This window comes from Cydia strobilella, chromosome Z (assembly GCF_947568885.1).
Source record: "Cydia strobilella chromosome Z, ilCydStro3.1, whole genome shotgun sequence".
Lineage (NCBI taxonomy): Eukaryota > Metazoa > Arthropoda > Insecta > Lepidoptera > Tortricidae > Cydia > Cydia strobilella.
Genome location: NC_086068.1, coordinates 57953939 through 57974331, shown reverse-complemented (window position 1 = coordinate 57974331; position 20393 = coordinate 57953939). Strand labels below are relative to the sequence as shown.

The window sequence follows — 20393 nt, the reverse complement described above, 5'->3', positions numbered from 1 at the left end:
AACCATGGGGTATTTTTGCACATCTGGCTCAGGGAACGGCCTTAAATTTATTTAAAATATACTCACATGCACAGATTACAATTTTATCGGGAACTATAATATCAAATTTATCGCAATAAATCAGATTTTAGATAGTTATGTGCTATCACTATATAAATCCCAGATTATATTATTATTTAATTATCAAATCCGTACGGATTCGTACGGATTTATATGGTGATAGCACGACACTGTCTATCCCTTTCAAACCGCAAGGGCTCGGCACTGTAGTCAGTGTGGATCGGAGTAAAAAAAGAAATATAATACAAAACAATGAATTTACTAACAGATATATTCATTTAAACCAATCGCGTAGTACTTCAAAATGTCTCATAATAATATTCTTGATCTTAAGCCTCCCGAGCCAAGGGTTCAGCTGAAGGTTCTCGGGGCTCGCCCTGAACCTGCTCGCTCCACGCACCAGGGCAGTTGTAGTGACGTCTCACGCGCAGGTAGTCCAAGTAGGTCACGTATTCCTCCTGGCCCATCACTCCCTGCCAATCCTGAAACACGGATTAGTAATGTAAGCCCGCTTCCTCACTTGGCGGCGCGGTATCGGTGCAGTAAGCAGTATTTCTTTCTCATTGGTGCAGAATAGCGGGCGGATCTGCACCAATCTGCAGCAATCAGGAAGAAATACTGCTTACTGCACCGATACCGCGCCGCCAAGTGAGGAAGCGGGCTAAGGCCAACGATACGGGATATAGTACATTGTGCAACGTAGGGCGTTAGTGAAATACAGAACGAGTCGATATATTCACGACAGCCGCAGGCTGGAGTGAATTAAAGACTCGAGTAACAATATTCCTACCCCCGGAGTTACACACAATGTTTTTCATCACACTTGCGAAGAAAAAACTAAAGAATATGCCTGAGAACACTGCTGTTATAATCGGCTCGGCGAATGATGATTCCAATGACAGTTCCGCCAATTAGCTTTTGGAAGTTTTGGATAGACTTTATTTAAAAAATAATTGAAGAAATAAGTTTTTACCGTCTTTTTATTACATTTCTAAATAAAAAAATGTGTTAAAATACCAAAACAAGCACAAAAACATTTGACATTGACAGTTACTCCATACAAAATGAACTGTCATAGGAATCATCATTCGCCGGGCCGATATAGGATCCTAAGAACACTGCGCCTTCTTATAAAGTTGATTTCGATCTCACTGGCAGTCATTTAATCTATGTACAAGAGTGCTGGAGTAGAAAAAGTTATTTTACAGTACATATGGTGCTACTTTCTCGCACTAGTGCGTCAAATAGCACTTTTCGTGCATGTGTCTAAAGTTTAAAGGGTCATATGTACTGTAAAACGTTGTACGATACACGTGCGAATAGGTAATTCGCAACTCGTGTCGATTTAAAACACTCCCTGCGGTCGTGTTTTAATTTATCGCCACTCGTTTCGAATTTCCTCTTTTCCGCACTTGTATCGTAAATAACTATTATCGTCGTTGCCACCTTGCCACACTTGCCAAATCTGCGCGCCAGCATATTATGTACAGCGGACCGATAATATGAGGAATAGATTACTTACATACAACGCGACCATGGTGGGGCGCCCGTTGATGCTGAACCCATAGCCGCCGTAGTGCATGGAGCTTCCGTATTCGTAGGGCAAACCCATGTTGTTGACTATGTTCGAAGCGTACTTGTCGAAATTATGTTCCATACCTGAAGAAATTATTCAAACATGATTCAATGTAAATGAGTATAAGAGCATAGATATGAGAGGATATGAGGACTTGAGGTTTTTTATGATATTAGAGGCAAATGAGCAGACAAACCGCCTTATGGTAAGCAAGTATCGTCGCCCATGGGCCCATGGACTCCAGCATCACATATAAGATATTACATATAAGACTATTTTTTTAGACAGGCTTCGTCCATGGTATTGCCTATAGTGTCTGTCTCTGTCTGCTCAGAAACAGGCGGGTCACAGGTTCAGGGTGTAAACTAACCAGGCCAGATGTTTTCCCACATAATCCTGACGTAATCATCCCTGTTGTACGTGGACTGCATATGCACGAAGCCCAGGATATGCAGCCACTCGTGTACGATGGTGGTGTGCAGGGAACAGCTGGGCCAAGTCAGGTTGAGGGTGTGGATGCCGCGGGTGGACCAGTAGCCCACGTGCGCGTAGCAGCCATCGTTGTAGTTCTGAAGCAGGTGGAAATACAATTTTATACGAGGGATTTTTCACCAAGCAAACCCTTATGACGAACGAAGGCGGAAGACGAATTGCCGGTAGGCCTCCAACGAGATGGAGCGACGACCTTGTGAAGGTCGCGGGAATTCGGTGGATGCGAGCGGCACAGGATCGGTCGGAGTGGCGAGCCTTGGGGGAGGCCTATGTCCAGCAGTGGACGTCTATCGGCTGACATGATGATGATGATGATGATGATGATGATGAAACCCTTATGTTGTTGTATGGGAGACGATCGGGCGGTGAAAAGAGCGTTTGAGGGAAAACCGACAGCACGCCGCCCGGTCGGGCGACCTAGGTACCGATGGGCGGATGTGGTGGACGCTGATCTGCGCGGGCTCCAGGTCCAAGACTGGCGGGAAACTGCACAGGGCCGGGATCAGTGGTGAACTGTCGTGTTGGAGGCCAAGACACACTTTGGGTCGCTGCGCCAGAGGAGTAAGTACGTAAGTAAGTAAACCCTTATGTTGTCACACTAAGGGCCACTTGCATCATCTCATTAACCCGGGGTTAACCGGTTAAACCTTTTTTTTGGGTAAATGCATTTACGCATCTCACCCCCGGGGGTGCCCCAGCCCGGGCTGGGGAAGCCCATTGGGGGGTGGTATGTGAGACTCGCTCCTCCCGTAACTTCCTCTGCTAGCCAGAGGAAGGGGAGGAGAATACCCACTAACATCCCTTGCGGCGTTTCCGTCAATGCCGTTGAGGGGGGTGCAATGGGGTCGCGAGCATGTCGACCACGGCACCCCCCCGTAACCGGTTAAACCTGGAGTTACCATGATTACCAGTACAATTTGATACTGGGTTAACGTTTTAACCGCTTAACACAGGGTTAGTGGGATGAGGCAAGTAGCGCTAAGTACAATGACCTTGGGTACATTGCTGTTCCTAGTAAACATTGACGCGCGTATTACTTGATGACGAAAATGTATAAGTAGGTATCTTTTTTAGGAAATTTCAGCTTCGGCGAAGTCTATTATAACTGCTTAGTTTAGATTCTAAGTCACGTTTGGTATCATTTTCAACTAAATCAAATACCTATGTATAGGTAGACCGTACAAAATTTCATCTGAATCGTTCAGCGGTTATTGATTCCCCATACAAACTTCCACCCCCCTTTTCACACCCCCACATAAAAACCCCACGTAAATTAAAAAACAATATTATAAATGTGTAAACCGAGCACTTTCATTTGATACCAAACTCGACCATATTTTCTTGCAAGTAAGATGACCAGAATAGCAAGCCCCTCAGAATAGCTTTTTGGCCTTCTAGACTCTTCTAGCTCCATAACCCCTTGATCGAGCCTGCTCATAATTTAATGACTAAAATATGCCTTCAACTACACGTTTACCCAATTTCATTTCAATTTGAACAAGTTTACTTAAGTTATTGTCCATCAAACTACCCTCTGATAGTTCAGCTTAAAAACATCGAAATACCGGGACGTGCCCCTAGCCGGCCGTTTTTTCCAAGTTAAATGTAACTTCACTTCGTTCTCTCGTTTCGTTCGATTATACTTACGGTAACACGGACATAGTTTCTGTCGTTGTTAGTCCTGAGTCTGAAACGGATGCAGCTGTTCCTCTCGATGGCTGCCATGCCGTTCAAGATGGCATTTTGGGCGGACTGGGCTGCAAATAGAGACATATTTATTTCGATTTTTTTTATACCACGTCGGTGGCAATCAAGCATACGGCCCGCCTGGTGGTAAGCAGTTACCGTAGCCTATGGACGCCTGCAACACCGGAGATATTACACGCGCGTTGCCGACCCTTTAAAAACCTGTACACTCCTTTTTTGAAGAACCCCATACTGTAGCCCCTCGGGAAAACCTCGGCAGGGAGCTCATTCCACAGCCGAAGCGTACGCGGGAGGAAATTCCTCTTAAAGCGCACAGACCGCACCGAATTTAAACTGTTGTGAGGCATACTTACATTAAATAATTTCACGGTTTAGACTCACTTGTTTTAGTCACTCGCGTGACATGTTTCGGAGAGCCTAGGTCTCATTTCTCAAGCACTAGTGCGAGCAGCGTTCACGACGGCCGTGTATCGCGTACTGCCGCGCGCAGCGTCGCCCGCTGCGCGCGCGCCGAGAAAGCCGGTTGGAGGTCTTGTAGGCGGGCATAGTGGTGTGTTTGGGTTTTGGTCACCTAGCACTAAAACAAGCGAGTGACTAAAACAAGTGTCTAAACCGTGAAATTATTCAACATATTTATTTATTTAATACAATTAAATTTCTTGATAAATAAGTTCTTGAGAAAAAGAGATTAATGTGCCTACTGAGTAAATGTGCTCCAGCAGTATTTATACATATATGAAAACTAATCACAAACTCATTTAAATGTATGTCCTTTAAATGGGCATACCACCACAATATAATAATTTTAAAATTTTAGGGTGGTACACAGATTTAATATATACGCTAGATGACGCAAATACCACGATATGTATTTAAACCAAGCGTGCCGACTTTTTCATACAAAATTTACGCATAATATAATTTTAAAATTACATCTGTGATAGGAAATATGTTCTTGCCTTTGGGTACTCGCAATTGTTGGGCTGTTGCGGTTAATTATCATGCAACCAAGCATTTTTTAAGTTTTCACGGACGTCCGGCTGCAACAACCGGCGGCGTGGACTGTAAAGAGCGACTGTCAACCTCGACGCTTGGTCGGGGTTCGGACACGCGAAGTAGATGCATTTGCGTCTTCTATGGTATATTTATTTCTGTGGGATGGTATATGTAGGCATATTTTACGCAACACATTTTAGTAGATATGTATGTCCTTTTTTTTTTTTTTTTTTTTATACCACGTCGGTGGCAATCAAGCATACGGCCCGCCTGATGGTAAGCAGTTACCGTAGCCTATGAACGCCTGCAACACCAGAGATATTACACGCGCGTTGCCGACCCTTTAAAAACCTGTACACTCCTTTTTTGAAGAACCCCATACTGTAGCCCCTCGGGAAAACCTCGGCAGGGAGCTCATTCCACAGCCGAAGCGTACGCGGGAGGAAATTCCTCTTAAACAGCACAGTACGCGACCATTTAGGTGCTAGGGTGTGAGGATGAACACCCTGCCGATGGCGAGCGGTGCGGTGATAGAAAGCGGCCGTTGGCATCATGTCAAACAATTCTTCAGAGCACAGCCCATTGTACAAGCGGTAGAACACACACAAGGAGGCGAAGTCTCTCCTTAGACTTAAAGGTTCGATACCGCTTGTGAGTTTGGGATCGTCGACGATTCGTACAGCGCGCCTTTGGACTGAGTCGAAGGGTCCAAGCTGGCATCCAGGTGCTCCTGCCCAAAGGTGACAGCAGTACTCCATATGGGGTCTGACTTGCGATTTATATAGCAGCAGTCTTTGCCCCGGAGTAAAGTATCGCCGTGCTTTATTGAGCACACCGAGTTTTTTGGATGCCAGATCAGCCTTCCCTTCCAGGTGGCTAACCCTACAGGTCAAGGTATAATGGTAGCGTAATTAATAAAAGGTACTGTATTTTGTTACAGTAGGTCCTCGATAGTCCGTACATAGGCTAATCCGAATGTCGCTGTAATCCGAACTGCCGGGTGACCCCTTTCTTTGAGAGTTGAAGACTTTGCTTGGTCAATAAATATTAAATAGAACCCAGCAAATTAAATTAGATAAGTTCGTACAATTATTTCGCATTCCACAGAATTATTTCCAAATTTAAATGAGTTAAATTGTCCGCCAGCCGGTTCTGCCACTTCAAGGGTTAACACTGAAGCCTGACCAGTAATATATGATCATTGTCAAGAGGGCGCTGCGCTGTTATTCTCGAGCAAGCCCTGCATATGCGCCTCGTCAACAATATGTCGCCCTGGTACTTGCCGCTGTTCTCCCACACTTTAGCGCGGGGGTTGGCTGCTTGGCCGCTCTGTGGCCTACAGTACTTACTGAAGTGTCCCTGTGCGAACTCGTACACCACGACATTATTGGTGTTCGGCCAGATGTACGCGTTGCGGCCGCTAGCGAAGTCCTCCAGCAAGCCCTGCACATGAACCTCGTCCAGCAATATGTCGCCCTGGTACTTGCCGCTGTTCTCCCACACTTTGGCGCGGGGGTTGGCCGCTTGGCCGCTCTGTGGCCTACAGTACTTACTGAAGTGTCCCTGTGCGAACTCGTACACCACGACATTATTGGTGTTCGGCCAGATGTACGCGTTGCGGCCGCTAGCGAAGTCCTCCAGCAAGCCCTGCACATGAACCTCGTCCAGCAATATGTCGCCCTGGTACTTGCCGCTGTTCTCCCACACTTTGGCGCGGGGGTTGGCCGCTTGGCCGCTCTGTGGCCTACAGTACTTACTGAAGTGTCCCTGTGCGAACTCGTACACCACGACATTGTCCGGCCACTTGGTGTTCGGCCAGATGTACGCGTTGCGGCCGCTGGCGAAGTCTTCCAGCAAGCCCTGCACATGAACCTCGTCCAGCAATATGTCGCCCTGGTACTTGCCGCTGTTCTCCCACACTTTGGCGCGGGGGTTGGCCGCTTGGCCGCTCTGTGGCCTACAGTACTTACTGAAGTATCCCTGTGCGAACTCGTACACCACGACATTGTCCGGCCACTTGGTGTTCGGCCAGATGTACGCGTTGCGGCCGCTGGCGAAGTCCTCCAGCAAGCCCTGCACATGAACCTCGTCCAGCAATATGTCGCCCTGGTACTTGCCGCTGTTCTCCCACACTTTGGCGCGGGGGTTGGCCGCTTGGCCGCTCTGTGGCCTACAGTACTTACTGAAGTGTCCCTGTGCGAACTCGTACACCACGACATTGTCCGGCCACTTGGTGTTCGGCCAGATGTACGCGTTGCGGCCGCTGGCGTAGTCCTCCAGCAAGCCCTGCACATGAACCTCGTCCAGCAATATGTCGCCCTGGTACTTGCCGCTGTTCTCCCACACTTTGGCGCGGGGGTTGGCCGCTTGGCGGTCTTCGATGCGGAAACCGGAGTCTGAGTTGAAGAGGGAAATGTTAATATATTCAAAAAGCTTAGGTTTAAATACTAAAGCTGCCCTTTCCACTGAGGTAGAGATGAGCGGAGATGAGACGTGAAAGCAAGCAACAGCATTGGCTATTGGTTGTAATCCAGCTGAACGGAGAAGACATGTGGATTACAACCAATCAGTTGATTATATGGGGCATTTTCTATGAAAAGGGACCTTATTGTCAATGGCGCTTACGCCATTATTAACGATGCTCCGATATATGTACAATGCCGCGCGACGCTGTGCGGTGTAAGCGCCATCGACAATAAGGTCCCTTTTCATAGAAAATGCCCCATATTTTAAATGTAATCGCCGTAGTTGGGCCATTCTATTTAGCACCATAATATAAAATTGTACAAAGCGTTTTGAACCTTAAAACGATATTGACAACACATTGTTAACGTTAAATAAAATACGCTAAATGGCTAAACGTAATACTACTACTGTTTATTACACTTTTAAGGGGCCCACTGACTCTTAGTTCGCCGGACGATATCGGCCTGTCAGTTAGAACAAAAATTTGACAGTTCCGAACAACCGACAGGCAGATATCGTCCGGCGGACTGATAGTCTGTGGGCCCCTTTAGACTTGGCCCAATGGGGTTGGCAACAGACAAAGGTTTGCATATATGGCGTGGCGCCATCATAACTTGCCCCTTTTTCTATGAAATTTGGCTTAAAGAGCTTGAATCCAGGGCATAAAATTCCATTACAAAAACACTTCGACCGGCCAACAACATTAAAAAAAAATTATACGCCTATCGCATGGAGACTGTATAGCCTATCGTGTGCGGCGCGTCATTATGAACCTTGTCGGGATGATATTGGGCTGGAGCCGTTAACAGGCGTTCCCCTCTGTCGAAACTATATGACCAATGGTCATACACATTGTATGGATTGACGTTTATCTGACATGGCTATTTTTACGTTACGTATAAATTTGACGTGCTGCTTCCCCGCAAAAATCGGCAGACTGTTTTGATTTGTACAGAAAATTACAGACAAGGCGTCTCCATTTGGTTATATCCTCCAAGTTTTTGGCGGTCGATAAAGGGCGAAATCCAGACAAGACACTGAATCTCCCCGGCGCTGAATAGTAATAGGTAGGAAACAATGCAAAAAGGGCGTCACAGGTTATGTCCAATATTTTGGACGTTGTCGAGTTTAAGGCTTTGTTATTTAATAGGTACAGGTCAATGCGGCCAAATCCGTCTGCGGGAAATTCCGTACACGAGCGTCTTTTTTTTCAATCGTAAGCAATAGAGCACACCTACTTTTGACTGTTGAAACTAAAAGTAATCACTGCTTAGTCAATGAAGATTAAAATCGTGTATTATTATTTGAAATAACTTCAAGTACCAAATTTTCCACAGGCGGCCGCATTGAACTTACTTTTTAATGTAATCATAAGGCTGGAGCCTTTCATATACGCCTTAGTTCATTGATCAACCTACCAGTCTTGCCGCTTTCCAAAAAACTCCTAAACGCCTCTATCTCATCTCGAGACTTCGTCACGGGCGGGACCGCTGTCGCGGCAACCACCAAAAGCAACACACCAAAGCGCAACATTGTACCGGAATAACAACTACGCATAGACAATAACACCCGTTTTTATATATGTTATCGTGTGATTGATTTAAAGATAATGTGATTAACTGTGTCGGGTTTGTTACAAGTAAACATTATTTGATTGTAAATTCACTCACATCTTCTTCTGACTTTGCCTCTGAAATATTATATTGACAACTAAGTTTTTTTTTTATATATTTTTTGTTTCCTACAATTTTTGTGACTGCTCACGTAAGCTAGGGGGAGACATGTATGCTCAAAACGTTAAACTATATTTCAAATTATGCCATAGGTTATATAAATTTAAGGCCATGACTTTACGCTCACACGGGATTCAGATTCCGTCACGGAATTGTCCCTATGACGGAATTGGCCGCATTGACCGTAGCGTGATATGCCTTCGTTACTACGAAATATCAACATTTAAATTCTAAAATTATTATACTGTTGTAGGTATTATGCTGATATATACCGCTTTAAAGTTAAGTTAGTCTATCATGTTGTAACACTTAAATGGAGAACAATTACCCAGTGGGGACTGGGGACCAAAGTAGGCACATTTTACCTTAAGAATATCCGATAGTAGAAAAAGGTAGAATTTTCGTATGTCGCGGATACGGACGCGTTGGAGAGTCTTCCATCTTGTGGCCTGAAACATAAACAATATGGGGCATTTTCTATGAAGGTCCCTTACCTTATTGTCGATGGCGCTTACGCCGCACAGCGCCGCGCGGCATTGTATTTATATCGGAGCATCGTTAATAATGGCGTAAGCGCCATCGACAATAAGGTCCCTTTTTATAGAAAATACCACATATAAACATGTACATTGCCAAAACAAGTGCTGTCATCTGTGTCATCTAACGTTCTCGTACGTTTTCTTGTGAATATTTATTAGGTTCTGCCATCTTGTGGGTTACATCGGAGAGGAGCTTAAAAAAAGTATTTTTTTTACTTAAATTTTGTTTTTACTTCGGTATGGTGTCAATGTAATACCATAAATGAATGGGGTGCTGAACACCTCGATTTTTACGAAAATGATACCAAACACGGCCTAACAGCTTCACTAATATAATTAAGATTAGCTAAATCTCTCCCCATATTCAAAAATCAGCTAAAACTATACTTTCTATCTCTGCCTTAAGTTGCCATTTTATATATTGTATATATGCTTGTATAAATATATATTATATATATATATATATATATATATATATATATTGTATTGTATATTGTATATTTATTTGTGTGTTAGGTTTCGTTTTAATACTTATATGTATAAGTAGTAATTGTAGTATGTGTGTTTGTGTTTAATAGTCTCCATATTTAGCTCTTTGCACTACCTGTTGACTTTTGTATGAGTTCTACATTTCCTGCTACCCAAAGGTTGTCTGGAAGAGATCGCTTTTTAGCGATAAGACCGCCTGTTGTTACCTGGTTCTATTTTTTCTTTAAATATTTCTTTGTAGTTTTACATGTATGTAAAATGTATAATTTTGGTGCAATAAAGAATATTTACTTACTTACTTAATATAAATATATCACCCAAGTAACATTTTGTATTTCTATAGTAATAGTATTCGATAGAACATTTCGCAAATACCACCTGGTCCTATAAGGCCCTATTGACTCAGTGAGTGTTAATAATATAAGCTATGCAGACGACATGGTTTTGCTCAGCGCGTCGGCTTGCGGACTACGTAAATTACTTCTCGTATGTGAGAACTATGCGACTGCGCATGGCCTTAGGTATAATGTTACCAAAACCCAATACATGGTGTTTGAGCCGAGAGGATACAGGATAGGGGAGGTACCTCCAATACAATTAAATGGCACACCACTGGAGAGGGTGAATGGTTTCAAATACTTAGGCCATATTGTTTCATCTGATATGAAGGATAATATGGATATAGAGCGGGAACGGAGGGCCCTATCTGTGAGGGCTAACATGATCGCACGTAAGTTTGCGCGCTGTACAAAAGCAGTTAAAGTTACATTGTTTAGAGCCTATTGTACATCTTTGTACACGTGCAGCTTATGGGTGTGCTATACGCAGAGAGCCTATGGAGCCCTCCGGGTCCAATATAACAACGCGTTCCGGGTGCTGGTGGGGCTGCCCCGCTTCTGTAGCGCATCTGGGATGTTTGCGATGGCGCGTATGGATTGCTTTTACGCGACCATACGCAAGCGATGCTCATCCCTGTTGCGCCGGGTGCGGGCCAGCCCCAACCCCATCCTGCGCTCTATTGCGGACAGGTTTGACTGTCCATACTTGAGGCACTGCTGTGAGATGCATGTTTCTTGCAGCCCATATTTTGTGTAACTTATTAATTATGTACTAACATTAGGGATAAGAATTAATATTGTAAACTAACAAATTTTATGAGTCATGTTACTTGAAATAAATAAAATTTATTTATAAAAGACCTAAGCAGGTTGTATAAATACTAAGACGCATTTTCGGAGCTGTGATGGAGGATGAGAGATGGCGAACGCGTTATAACCACGAGCTATACCAAATGTATAATGAGCCTAACGTTTACGCCTCGCGCCAAAAATCCTACGACTCCTGTGCTGCCTCCTACAGTTAATGCACGCTCCCTATAACCCAATAAATAAATATTTATTGGGTTATTGGGTACGAGATTGAAAAGCTTGATTATATCACTGCTAGCTTTTGCCCGCGACTTCGTCTGCGTAGAATTAGTATTTTGGGTAGTGTTTGCACCACATATAAAACCTTTATAGTGAAGAATATATTCTGACCTCCTTGTCGGGGCTTCAACTTTTTGACGGCAAGGCAGAAAATAAGTGTAACACATGTCAATAAAATTCTCTAATACGATCGGTCGATATCGCATGCAAATATAATTATAATATTTAAGAAAACCAAAAAGGGGATCCCCAAGTGCTGCCGCGTGTTGTTCCCAAGTGCCGCCGTGTCATTAGAACCAGTAAATATTACATGGTAAGTTTTTCCGCATCCCCAGGTAGCTTCTTTTTTTGTCCAATCTGCTTTTTTATTGATTCCCTATACCAGTTCCTTATATCCTTTGAGACAATTCTAACTTCTAACGCCTTGATAAAATGTAAAGGCAATAATTCAATTTGAGCATTATACTTGCATTATTGTCAGGGGATGCAACAATTATACCACTTCCGGGGTAGAAGTGAGTTTTCACCCTCTTAAGGGATGATTTCCGGGATAAAAACTATCCTATGTCCTTCCCCGGGACTCAAACTATCTCTATGTCAAATTTCAACTGAATCGGTTCAGCGGTTTAAGCGTGAAGAGGTAACACACAGACAGACAGACTTTCGCATTTATAATATTAGTATGGATTGTATACAATACTTTTCACCGGGGCCCGGCGGGTTGGTCAACGACACCTCGTAACTCATGAGGCCCTGGTACCGTGCCTATGGAGACTAACAAGCAACGCTTAGCGGTTTTCGTAGTCTATGGATGTTGCTATATTAAGGGTGTAAAATGCGCGTTTCTGACTTATGAAGCAATTGTTTCTACTATACAACCTAAAATAAATAATTATTTGAGCTATCGTATTGTTTCGTCCTCTTGACCGCGGAGAGCTGTGATTGGTCAATTTCATTATAGTTGACTAAACCGTTTCGAAATGAATATTATAGTTGAGTTCGGAGCCCATACATGAAAAGTACCCAATTACAGTTTGGTATACGAAATTTTAATTCAACCATTACACTCGACGAATAGAAAAACTAAATTACTTATGAGCGATTAAGTCCCGTTTTCGTAAATAATAATGTGTTAAAAATCGTGAATGTTTAAATCAGTGATTAACTCATTACTCAAGATAAAGTCATGATGATAAAATTTGTAATTGATGAAGATGATATCAAATATTGTTCTATCGTTAAGGTTAGCTTAGCCCTGCTTTCAGAGATAATAATGCAATTCTAGAATAAGTAATATTATGCATGCGCATCTTATAATTAAGGAATCATCATCGTGAAAAGGCGAAACCTTGTCCCAGCTTTTTGTCACGGCTAATGAGAGCCTTAAGTTTACTTCCGTCCTGAGGCAACTAATCCGAAAAAAAATCTCTATTTGGGGCATTTTCTATGAAAATGGACCTTATTGTCGATGGCGCTTACGCCATTATTAACGATGCTCCGATATGTACAATGCCCGACGCTGTGCGGTGTAAGCGCCATCGACAATAAGGTCCCTTTTCATAGAAAATGCCCCATTTTGTTGTAGACGGTTCCGAGCTAGTGAGGGGAAAAAGTAATTTCAGTGTTTTTAGGAACTTGTTCCCTAAGGGAGTTATTATATTATTATTATCAAAGCATTATTATTTAATAATATCTATAAATTCCTGCGCAAATGAATTTTTTTTTTAACCTGATTTGGGCTCTATTGCACCTAGAGCATTTAGAGCGGTAGGACTGTGTGGGGGATGGCAGCCTGGGGAAAACCCAAGACCCTTCGGGGTGGTCTGTGCTTCCGCATCACACGAAAGAGGTTGCTCTTGCGCATAGCGGTGTAGAAGCAGTACCCGCGCCTCCGCGAACATCCTTGACGCGCTACAGAACCTAGGCAGCCCCATCAGCACCCTGTACGCGTTATTATATTGAACGCGCCGAGCGCTGTACCGTTTACGGTGTATAGCCCATCCCGCCGCGCCATAAGCCATCCGACACCACTACGCTCATCGTGTAGAGGAGTCATTATGTCACGCACGGTCCCAATACCATTCCATTCCTATACCTTTCTCTTTTAACACTTTATAAATTGATTAGTTCGTTCAATGGGGTTGGCAACTGTCAAAGGTTTGCACAGATGGCGGCATCATAGCTTGCCCCTTTTTGTATGAGATTTAGCTTAAAGGGCTGACATCCAGGGCATTAAATAAACAAAAATCTGACACAATTCTAGGGACTGACAGGGCAAGCTATGCTGGCGCCATCCTAATTATTTCGACCGGCCAACCCCATTGTTGGTTACGGCCGCACTGTGACAACCAACCCCGCGAGATAACCATACCCCATCTCCTATATGTAGATATGTTTTTTCTGTCACTCTTGCAATTAATTAGTTTCACAAATACACAATGTTGATCATTTGAATCCACCCTCTACTGTCACATAATATATACACGGTGGCTAAAAAATAAGTGCATTCCCGTTGCCAGGAAGGTTTTGGGATTATACTGAGCAACTTTTACTATGGCACAGACCCCAAAATCGCGAAAAAAATTTTGGCTGTTTCATACGTTTTGGCTGGTCCATTTTCTATGGGAGGGTAATAATTTTTTCGCGATTTCGTGGTTGTTTCCATAGTAAAAGTTGCTTAGTATAATCCCAAAACCTCTCTGGCAATGGGAATGCACTTTTATTTTGTAGCCACCCTGTATGGCTAACTTTTTGCAGAATAATTCTTCCGTTGTGCAATTTCACTTGTAGTTGTCCAGAAATCTTTCCTCCGTCTTACATTTACACAGCGCACGCAGAGGTCACCATTTCCAATGAAAATATTTCCGTTGCAAATGAGTGGGGATGGATTGTGACTCGCCAGTTCAAATATTTTCGACCCGATTCGTGTACCCATGTAAATTTTGCTGGCTGTAGCTATACAGATTTATAATAAATAAAAAATACTTATTATAGCGGAAAATGTTTACACAACAATGAATATTGACTTATGTTGGGATAGTCTGTCATTCCATAACAACATTTGAACTAGTTATCATTTAATCTGCACAATTATATTATTATACGTGGTTCTTCAATGTATGGCATAAGGGTGGCGTAAGGTAAACGTAACGTCTTGTTTAAATGTAGGCGTAATTAGCCTCATGCATGAAGTTTATATTTGAACGAAATATGTTTTATTCGGATGTTTGTTACCGTTATATCATGTTACAAATGCATTTCCGTTTTTAAATTACCATTTAATTACTTAAAATTATAAATAAAAAGTACAAAAATTCGCCCGCGAAAAGCTAGTGAGCGAAACGCTCGAAACGCCACGTGACGTCACGCGTTCGACAGATTAGTGTCATTAGTAGCAAACGTCAGTTGGGCCGCCCAACGTGTGACGTCATCACGCTCTGTCGAATTCGCGCCAAAAATTATGAGCGTTTCAACCGCTCAAAAATTTTCAACATTTTAAATATTTTTTAATAAAATAATGTTAAGGTTTACAAAAGTATTTTTATCATTTCCGGTGTTCCAACGATATAAATTATGAATGCAAAAATATAAATAAATTCATGCATGGAGCTAATTGTGTATGTGTGCTAATTGTCCCGAGAATTTTAACGGTAATGTTCTCAAAGGCGGTTTCCACGTTTTATTTCTGTTCACTACGTGTAGCTCCCTTCAACATTATCTCCACTACTAGCATTTAAATTCTACTACTTAATATAATTGAATACGAGTGGTTAATATCACTAGATTCCCAATTTCTATCGCTCGTATTTCAAACATTTGCATTTCGCCGTTTTCCACAGATTTTTGAGTGACGAAATCCAGCGCTCGAAATTCAAATAAAACCGGCCAAGTGCGAGTCGGACTCGCACACGAAGGGTTCCGTACCATTACGGAAAAAAACAGCAAAGATATCACGTTTGTTGTATGGGAGCCCCATTTAAATATTTATATTATTCTGTTTTTAGTATTTGTTGTTATAGCGGCAACAGAAATACATCATCTGTGAAAATTTCAACTGTCTAGCTATCACGATTCATGAGATACAGCCTGGTGACACACAGACGGATAGACGGACAGACGGACAGCGGAGTCTTAGTAATTGGGTCCCGTTTTTACCCTTTGGCTACGGAACCCTAAAAATGCCCTCCGTCAATAAGGGTTTTAGGGGTTTATACAAAAGTAATAAAAAACTTAATATAATCCAAAAATTGTAATTACCTTTTTTCTCTATATATAAAAAAAATATTTCCATAACTAAACGTTACAAAATAATAGAATATCATTACAATACTAAATTTAAGAACAACATTTTAAGCTAAAAAATAATTGGACGTTACCATTCTTTCCTTTCCTTAAATTTTTAATATAAAAATCTTAGGAGTCAATCATCCCATGCTAAATCTACTTATATTATATTAAAGAATACAAAAATATTATTATCATAACCTAAAGTTACGTCTAACTTAACTTATCAGTTCATAAGTCTTTACAGCTAAATGTCTTATTGTTCCGTGAAACACATAAAAATCTCAACGACAGAAGCCCTAAGTAAAAAAGAGACAAAATGTCATGCATCTCTCTTTGCCATCGGCAGTTCTATACCTAGACCTCAGTAGAGCTATACCTAGACCTCAGTAGAGGCATGAAGTGGCACATTTAAAGTCTTAAGTCTAAACTTATATGAGCGTTACTCAATTGAAGTACTCGTGCCCTTTAGATGCGTCTACAACTGGCGAACGCGTCGCGCATGCGAGCGATTCGCTATTCGACATTCGCCAGGTCTGGATGCACCTTTATATTACATATACATAAACTATATCATTTTATTGCAATCGGAAATGATCAAATGCAAGCGCTTACACAAAATTTACATCTATTACATACACTATTATTATTGTATGAGAATATTATTTTATATAAGTATTGCAACGGTTTGCTCATAGCAATTTTAAATAGTCGGCAGTGTTGACTGGTTTATATATGTTGTTACATACTTAAATTACTTAATCCTAAAAAAAATACAAGTACTATATAAACAGGCCAAGCGCGTTCGGCCCACGCCAAAGGAAAGGGTTCCATAGCTTCATACATTAGGACAAAGAATATAAAAGAATAGAAAAGAAGAAAGATTATCAAAAATCAAATAAATCATGTTACTTTAATGGATGGATGGATGGGAGTTATATTTTATGATATACATATAAAACTATTATTTTTATAGATGCATAATTTGGACTGTTAAACTGTTCACATATTAAATGTCCATTTTGGGTTCATGACATACAGATTCAAGTCCTAAAATTCACACGAGGACCTCTTTTTATTAGTACACAAAAAGCTGATAGAAAGATAGACAGCGGAAGCGTAAAAATATGGTCCCGGTTACCCTTCGGGTTTGGGGCATAAAAAAAGAGTTATTCCCACCTGTTCCCGCCAAATTGTCACCAATTCACTTTAGGGGTAACACCTATTTTCCAAGCTGTTCCCAGTGGTAACAACTTGGTGGAAACATTTGGGAATAGCACATAAAAACATGCTCATTCGAAAAATAAATCATATTGCACCAATCGTGTTACACACCGAATTACACTACACTACACTACACTTACACATAATTTATAAATTGGACAAATGCCCGAATAGAATTGCACGGCGAATATATATAGAATAGACATATTTATGTTAAGTTTAGACATCCTACTTTAAGGCGGTTCCCTGAGCCAAAAGGCGAAAAATCTCCTTATATGATCATGTTTTTCTAAGAGGCGTTGATATTCTTAGACGTGGAAAAAATATATGTAGTTCTTGACTATATTATCTTTAATAACATAGCTTCCGATACACGAATTATGACACTTCGCTCAATACAATGAATTCCCAAAGTAACCTCTAACTCGAACTTTTAATCAAACTTTACTCGGTTATTTATTATGTGATACTATAAACGAAAAAAGAAGAAAAAACAATCTTAACTTAAATAGTAATTTCATAGCTTTCGAATTTCGATATTGTAAGGTAACGTTTTTAAAATAAATAAAAATCGTCAAAATTCGATGAAAATTGACACTTGGCGCGCATGATCTTTCCCGTTCTTTCTTGCGAAATGTGACAGTGACAGCGGCAAACCGACGGAACGGCCTTAAAAGTGTCGTCATAACCCTGACCTTGTGTGGTTATTCCTACAAATAACTGAAACTCGTAAATCTAATCTCCTGATATTATTTACTATGAAAAAAAACCACAAAAATGTAAGCTTCGTAAAACTTGCGTTGGGTATAGGCCAGGAAATAAATGCCCCAAAAAAGGTATAGAGGGAAATGCAAGGAACACAATTTTTAACTTCGTAGCTTTGTTTGGACTAGATAGGAGATGAACAAATCAAAAGTCCCCGGCCATAACCCTGGTGCTGGGGGGATAGGGGGGTTTAAAGGTTCCATTTTTCGGTTTTCGATTATATCTCGGAAACTATGCGTCTGAGCGTTTCGGCCTTGGAAAAAATAGATTAATAAAACATGCGTAAAAACAATATTTTTTCTTTTATAATGCGATATGTCTGTGGGGTAAAAACTGGTTTATGCGAACTGTATTCCTTGGGTTCCGTACGTAGGCATAACAATTTCATTTCTATTTGTTGCTTTATAGCATGTCTTAAATCTTTTTAGACTGTGCGGAAAGAGATGAGTCATAGAATGTGTTTGTTCCTATACATTTCACTTATTATTTGTTTGTTAGTATGTATGGGGCGATGGCTTTTTTTAAATTAACATATAAGGGGCCCACTGACTATCATTCCTGTCAGTTAGAACAAAAATTTAACAGTTCCGAACAACTGACAGGCCGATATCGTCCGGCGGACTGATAGTCAGTGGGCCCCTTAAGATTATATATGAATCCAAATAGGTGGTTTCTGAGATAATCCTAAGGTGGAAGAGAAACGAAGTCGCAGCAAACATTATTAGTTTCTCTCAGTAACGAACCACAGTGAGAAGTTTTCATCTTATTAAATCTAGTACTAAAACAGCAGCCTAATAGAACTACAGAAAGCGTACAGATTATATTAAGTATATGAATTTACTATGTATAGCTACTGTGAAGGCACAAGCCGGCTAGCCTTATGCCTGGGTTAACACATGACATATCTACCTATATACTATACTAAGTGCGTATGATACAAGGATGTATAACTACATGAAGCATAATAGAAAATATTAGTCACACTCAGACACAGGTGGATGTATCAACTACCTCTTGTCACGCGTTCTTCTGGGTCACTGTAAACTGTGGTAGTTATAAGCTTCCATAATATGCAAGTACAAACATGTAAGTATTAGAAGGTGGTACGTAATGTTTCTAACAAACTATGTCAATACTGTCCCTTGGCTGACGGGAAAAAATAACACTAAGAAATAGTTGATACACCCAGTATACGCCAGAATATTTGCAAGTTCTTAACTATATAGTATGATTTTAGATTATTCGCATTTTTTTTATTACTAAAGGGGGCCACTGACTATCAGTCCGCCGGACGATATCGGCCTGTCAGTTAGAACAAAAATTTGACAGTTCCGAACAACTGACAGGCCGATATCGTCCGGCGAACTGATAGTCAGTGGGCCCCTTTACAGACCAGCGATTTACCCTAATCATTATTGATTTTGTCACGACAGGGAAAACATGATAATCACTGGTTCAGTTGTCGCTTACTAGATATTTTGTGCTGATTTACTAGTGTAAACTAAATTCTAAATGTTATCTAAAATGACAAGAAGAATGAAATGTCAAGACTCAAGAAAATTATATGTATGGATGGTATAGAAAGGATGCCAATCTCTTATGGCAGAATTGTTGCAAAAGTGACCGCTTTCAGCTTTAAATAATAGTTCCTAATTTCTCCGGTGGCGCTAGTTAGGCTCTGGGACATGAGTATAACATGAACCATATAAGGCAACAAATAACCCGACCAAATTACCTAGGTTGTTTTTGGTAGTATTTCGGTGTATGGTGGCGCCGCCTAATTACTGTATTTTGATGGACACTTTTCATACATAGAGATTTGGCTCCTTTATATAGTCTCCATGATTATATGCTTCAAAAGGAAATAGGTACTAAGAATATATGGAAAGACGAGAAGACAAATGATGAATGAGAGATGTAAATGTATAACCTTTTAGGCGCCTTAGGCACCAAGTTACTGAGCCCAGAACGCTTATAAATATCAGGCGCAATCTCAATGTAATATTCATGCTTAAAAGTATGTGTTTTATTTGCTGGCTTGCACCCATCATCTTAACGCGTGCTACTATTTTTAATATGATAAGTAAAACGTTCGTAGGATTAGAACAAGACCAGAGTTTTTGTTTCTAAGAGATATAAATTGGATATACATATATTTCTGGGTCGTGATCCAAAACCACATTTTCTGATTGTAAATGATCCACATTATCATATGGTAGTATTTGATTACAAGATAATTAGTTATTTTTTTCTTATTTTTCATGTAAAATTAATCTTATACTAAGTAATAATGGTCACCCTATGACTTTTGACATACGTTGAGTAGGGTGACCAAATTGTATGCGAAAACTTTTTTCCTACTTGTCATCTGAAAAATAATCATCATTATTGGTGATAAACAATAATTAACAACATCATTAGGCTCATCTTTCAATTCTGTATGATGTCTTGTTCTCTTGCTACACGACCCCGAAATCACCTGTACAGGTAGTGTAATATATGATCCTAATTGGAATATGGGCAGGGGTTTATGGCTAGGCAATATTAGCATACTGATACTATAAAAAATCTACATAAATATAGCTACAATAGTTGTATTAATGTTTTCATCTATATTCAGTCAATGCCTATTATA

The 20393-nt window shown here is 41.1% G+C and overlaps 1 protein-coding gene across 1 annotated transcript; it reads right to left on the bottom strand.

Annotated features, from left to right (window-relative positions):
• Positions 1–389: 389 nt before the first annotated feature.
• Positions 390–8854, bottom strand: LOC134755024 (uncharacterized). The gene is made up of 6 exons (XM_063691502.1): positions 8716–8854; positions 6181–7227; positions 3776–3885; positions 2007–2205; positions 1583–1719; positions 390–542 (listed from the first exon to the last, which is right to left on the bottom strand). Exons 1-6 carry the CDS (start codon positions 8852–8854, stop codon positions 390–392), a joined length of 1785 nt encoding a protein of 594 aa, XP_063547572.1.
• Between the last annotated feature and the right edge of the window lie 11539 nt (positions 8855–20393).

Bases quoted from the DNA above. Each gene is read 5' to 3' on its own strand.
- LOC134755024 (XM_063691502.1), bottom strand. From the start codon at position 8,854: ATGCGTAGTTGTTATTCCGGTACAATGTTGCGCTTTGGTGTGTTGCTT. The intron at 7,228-8,715 runs GTAGGTTGATCA...TCTTCAACTCAG, and splicing joins TTTGGAAAGCGGCAAGACTG to ACTCCGGTTTCCGCATCGAA. The intron at 543-1,582 runs GTAAGTAATCTA...TCCGTGTTTCAG, and splicing joins CCACCATGGTCGCGTTGTAT to GATTGGCAGGGAGTGATGGG.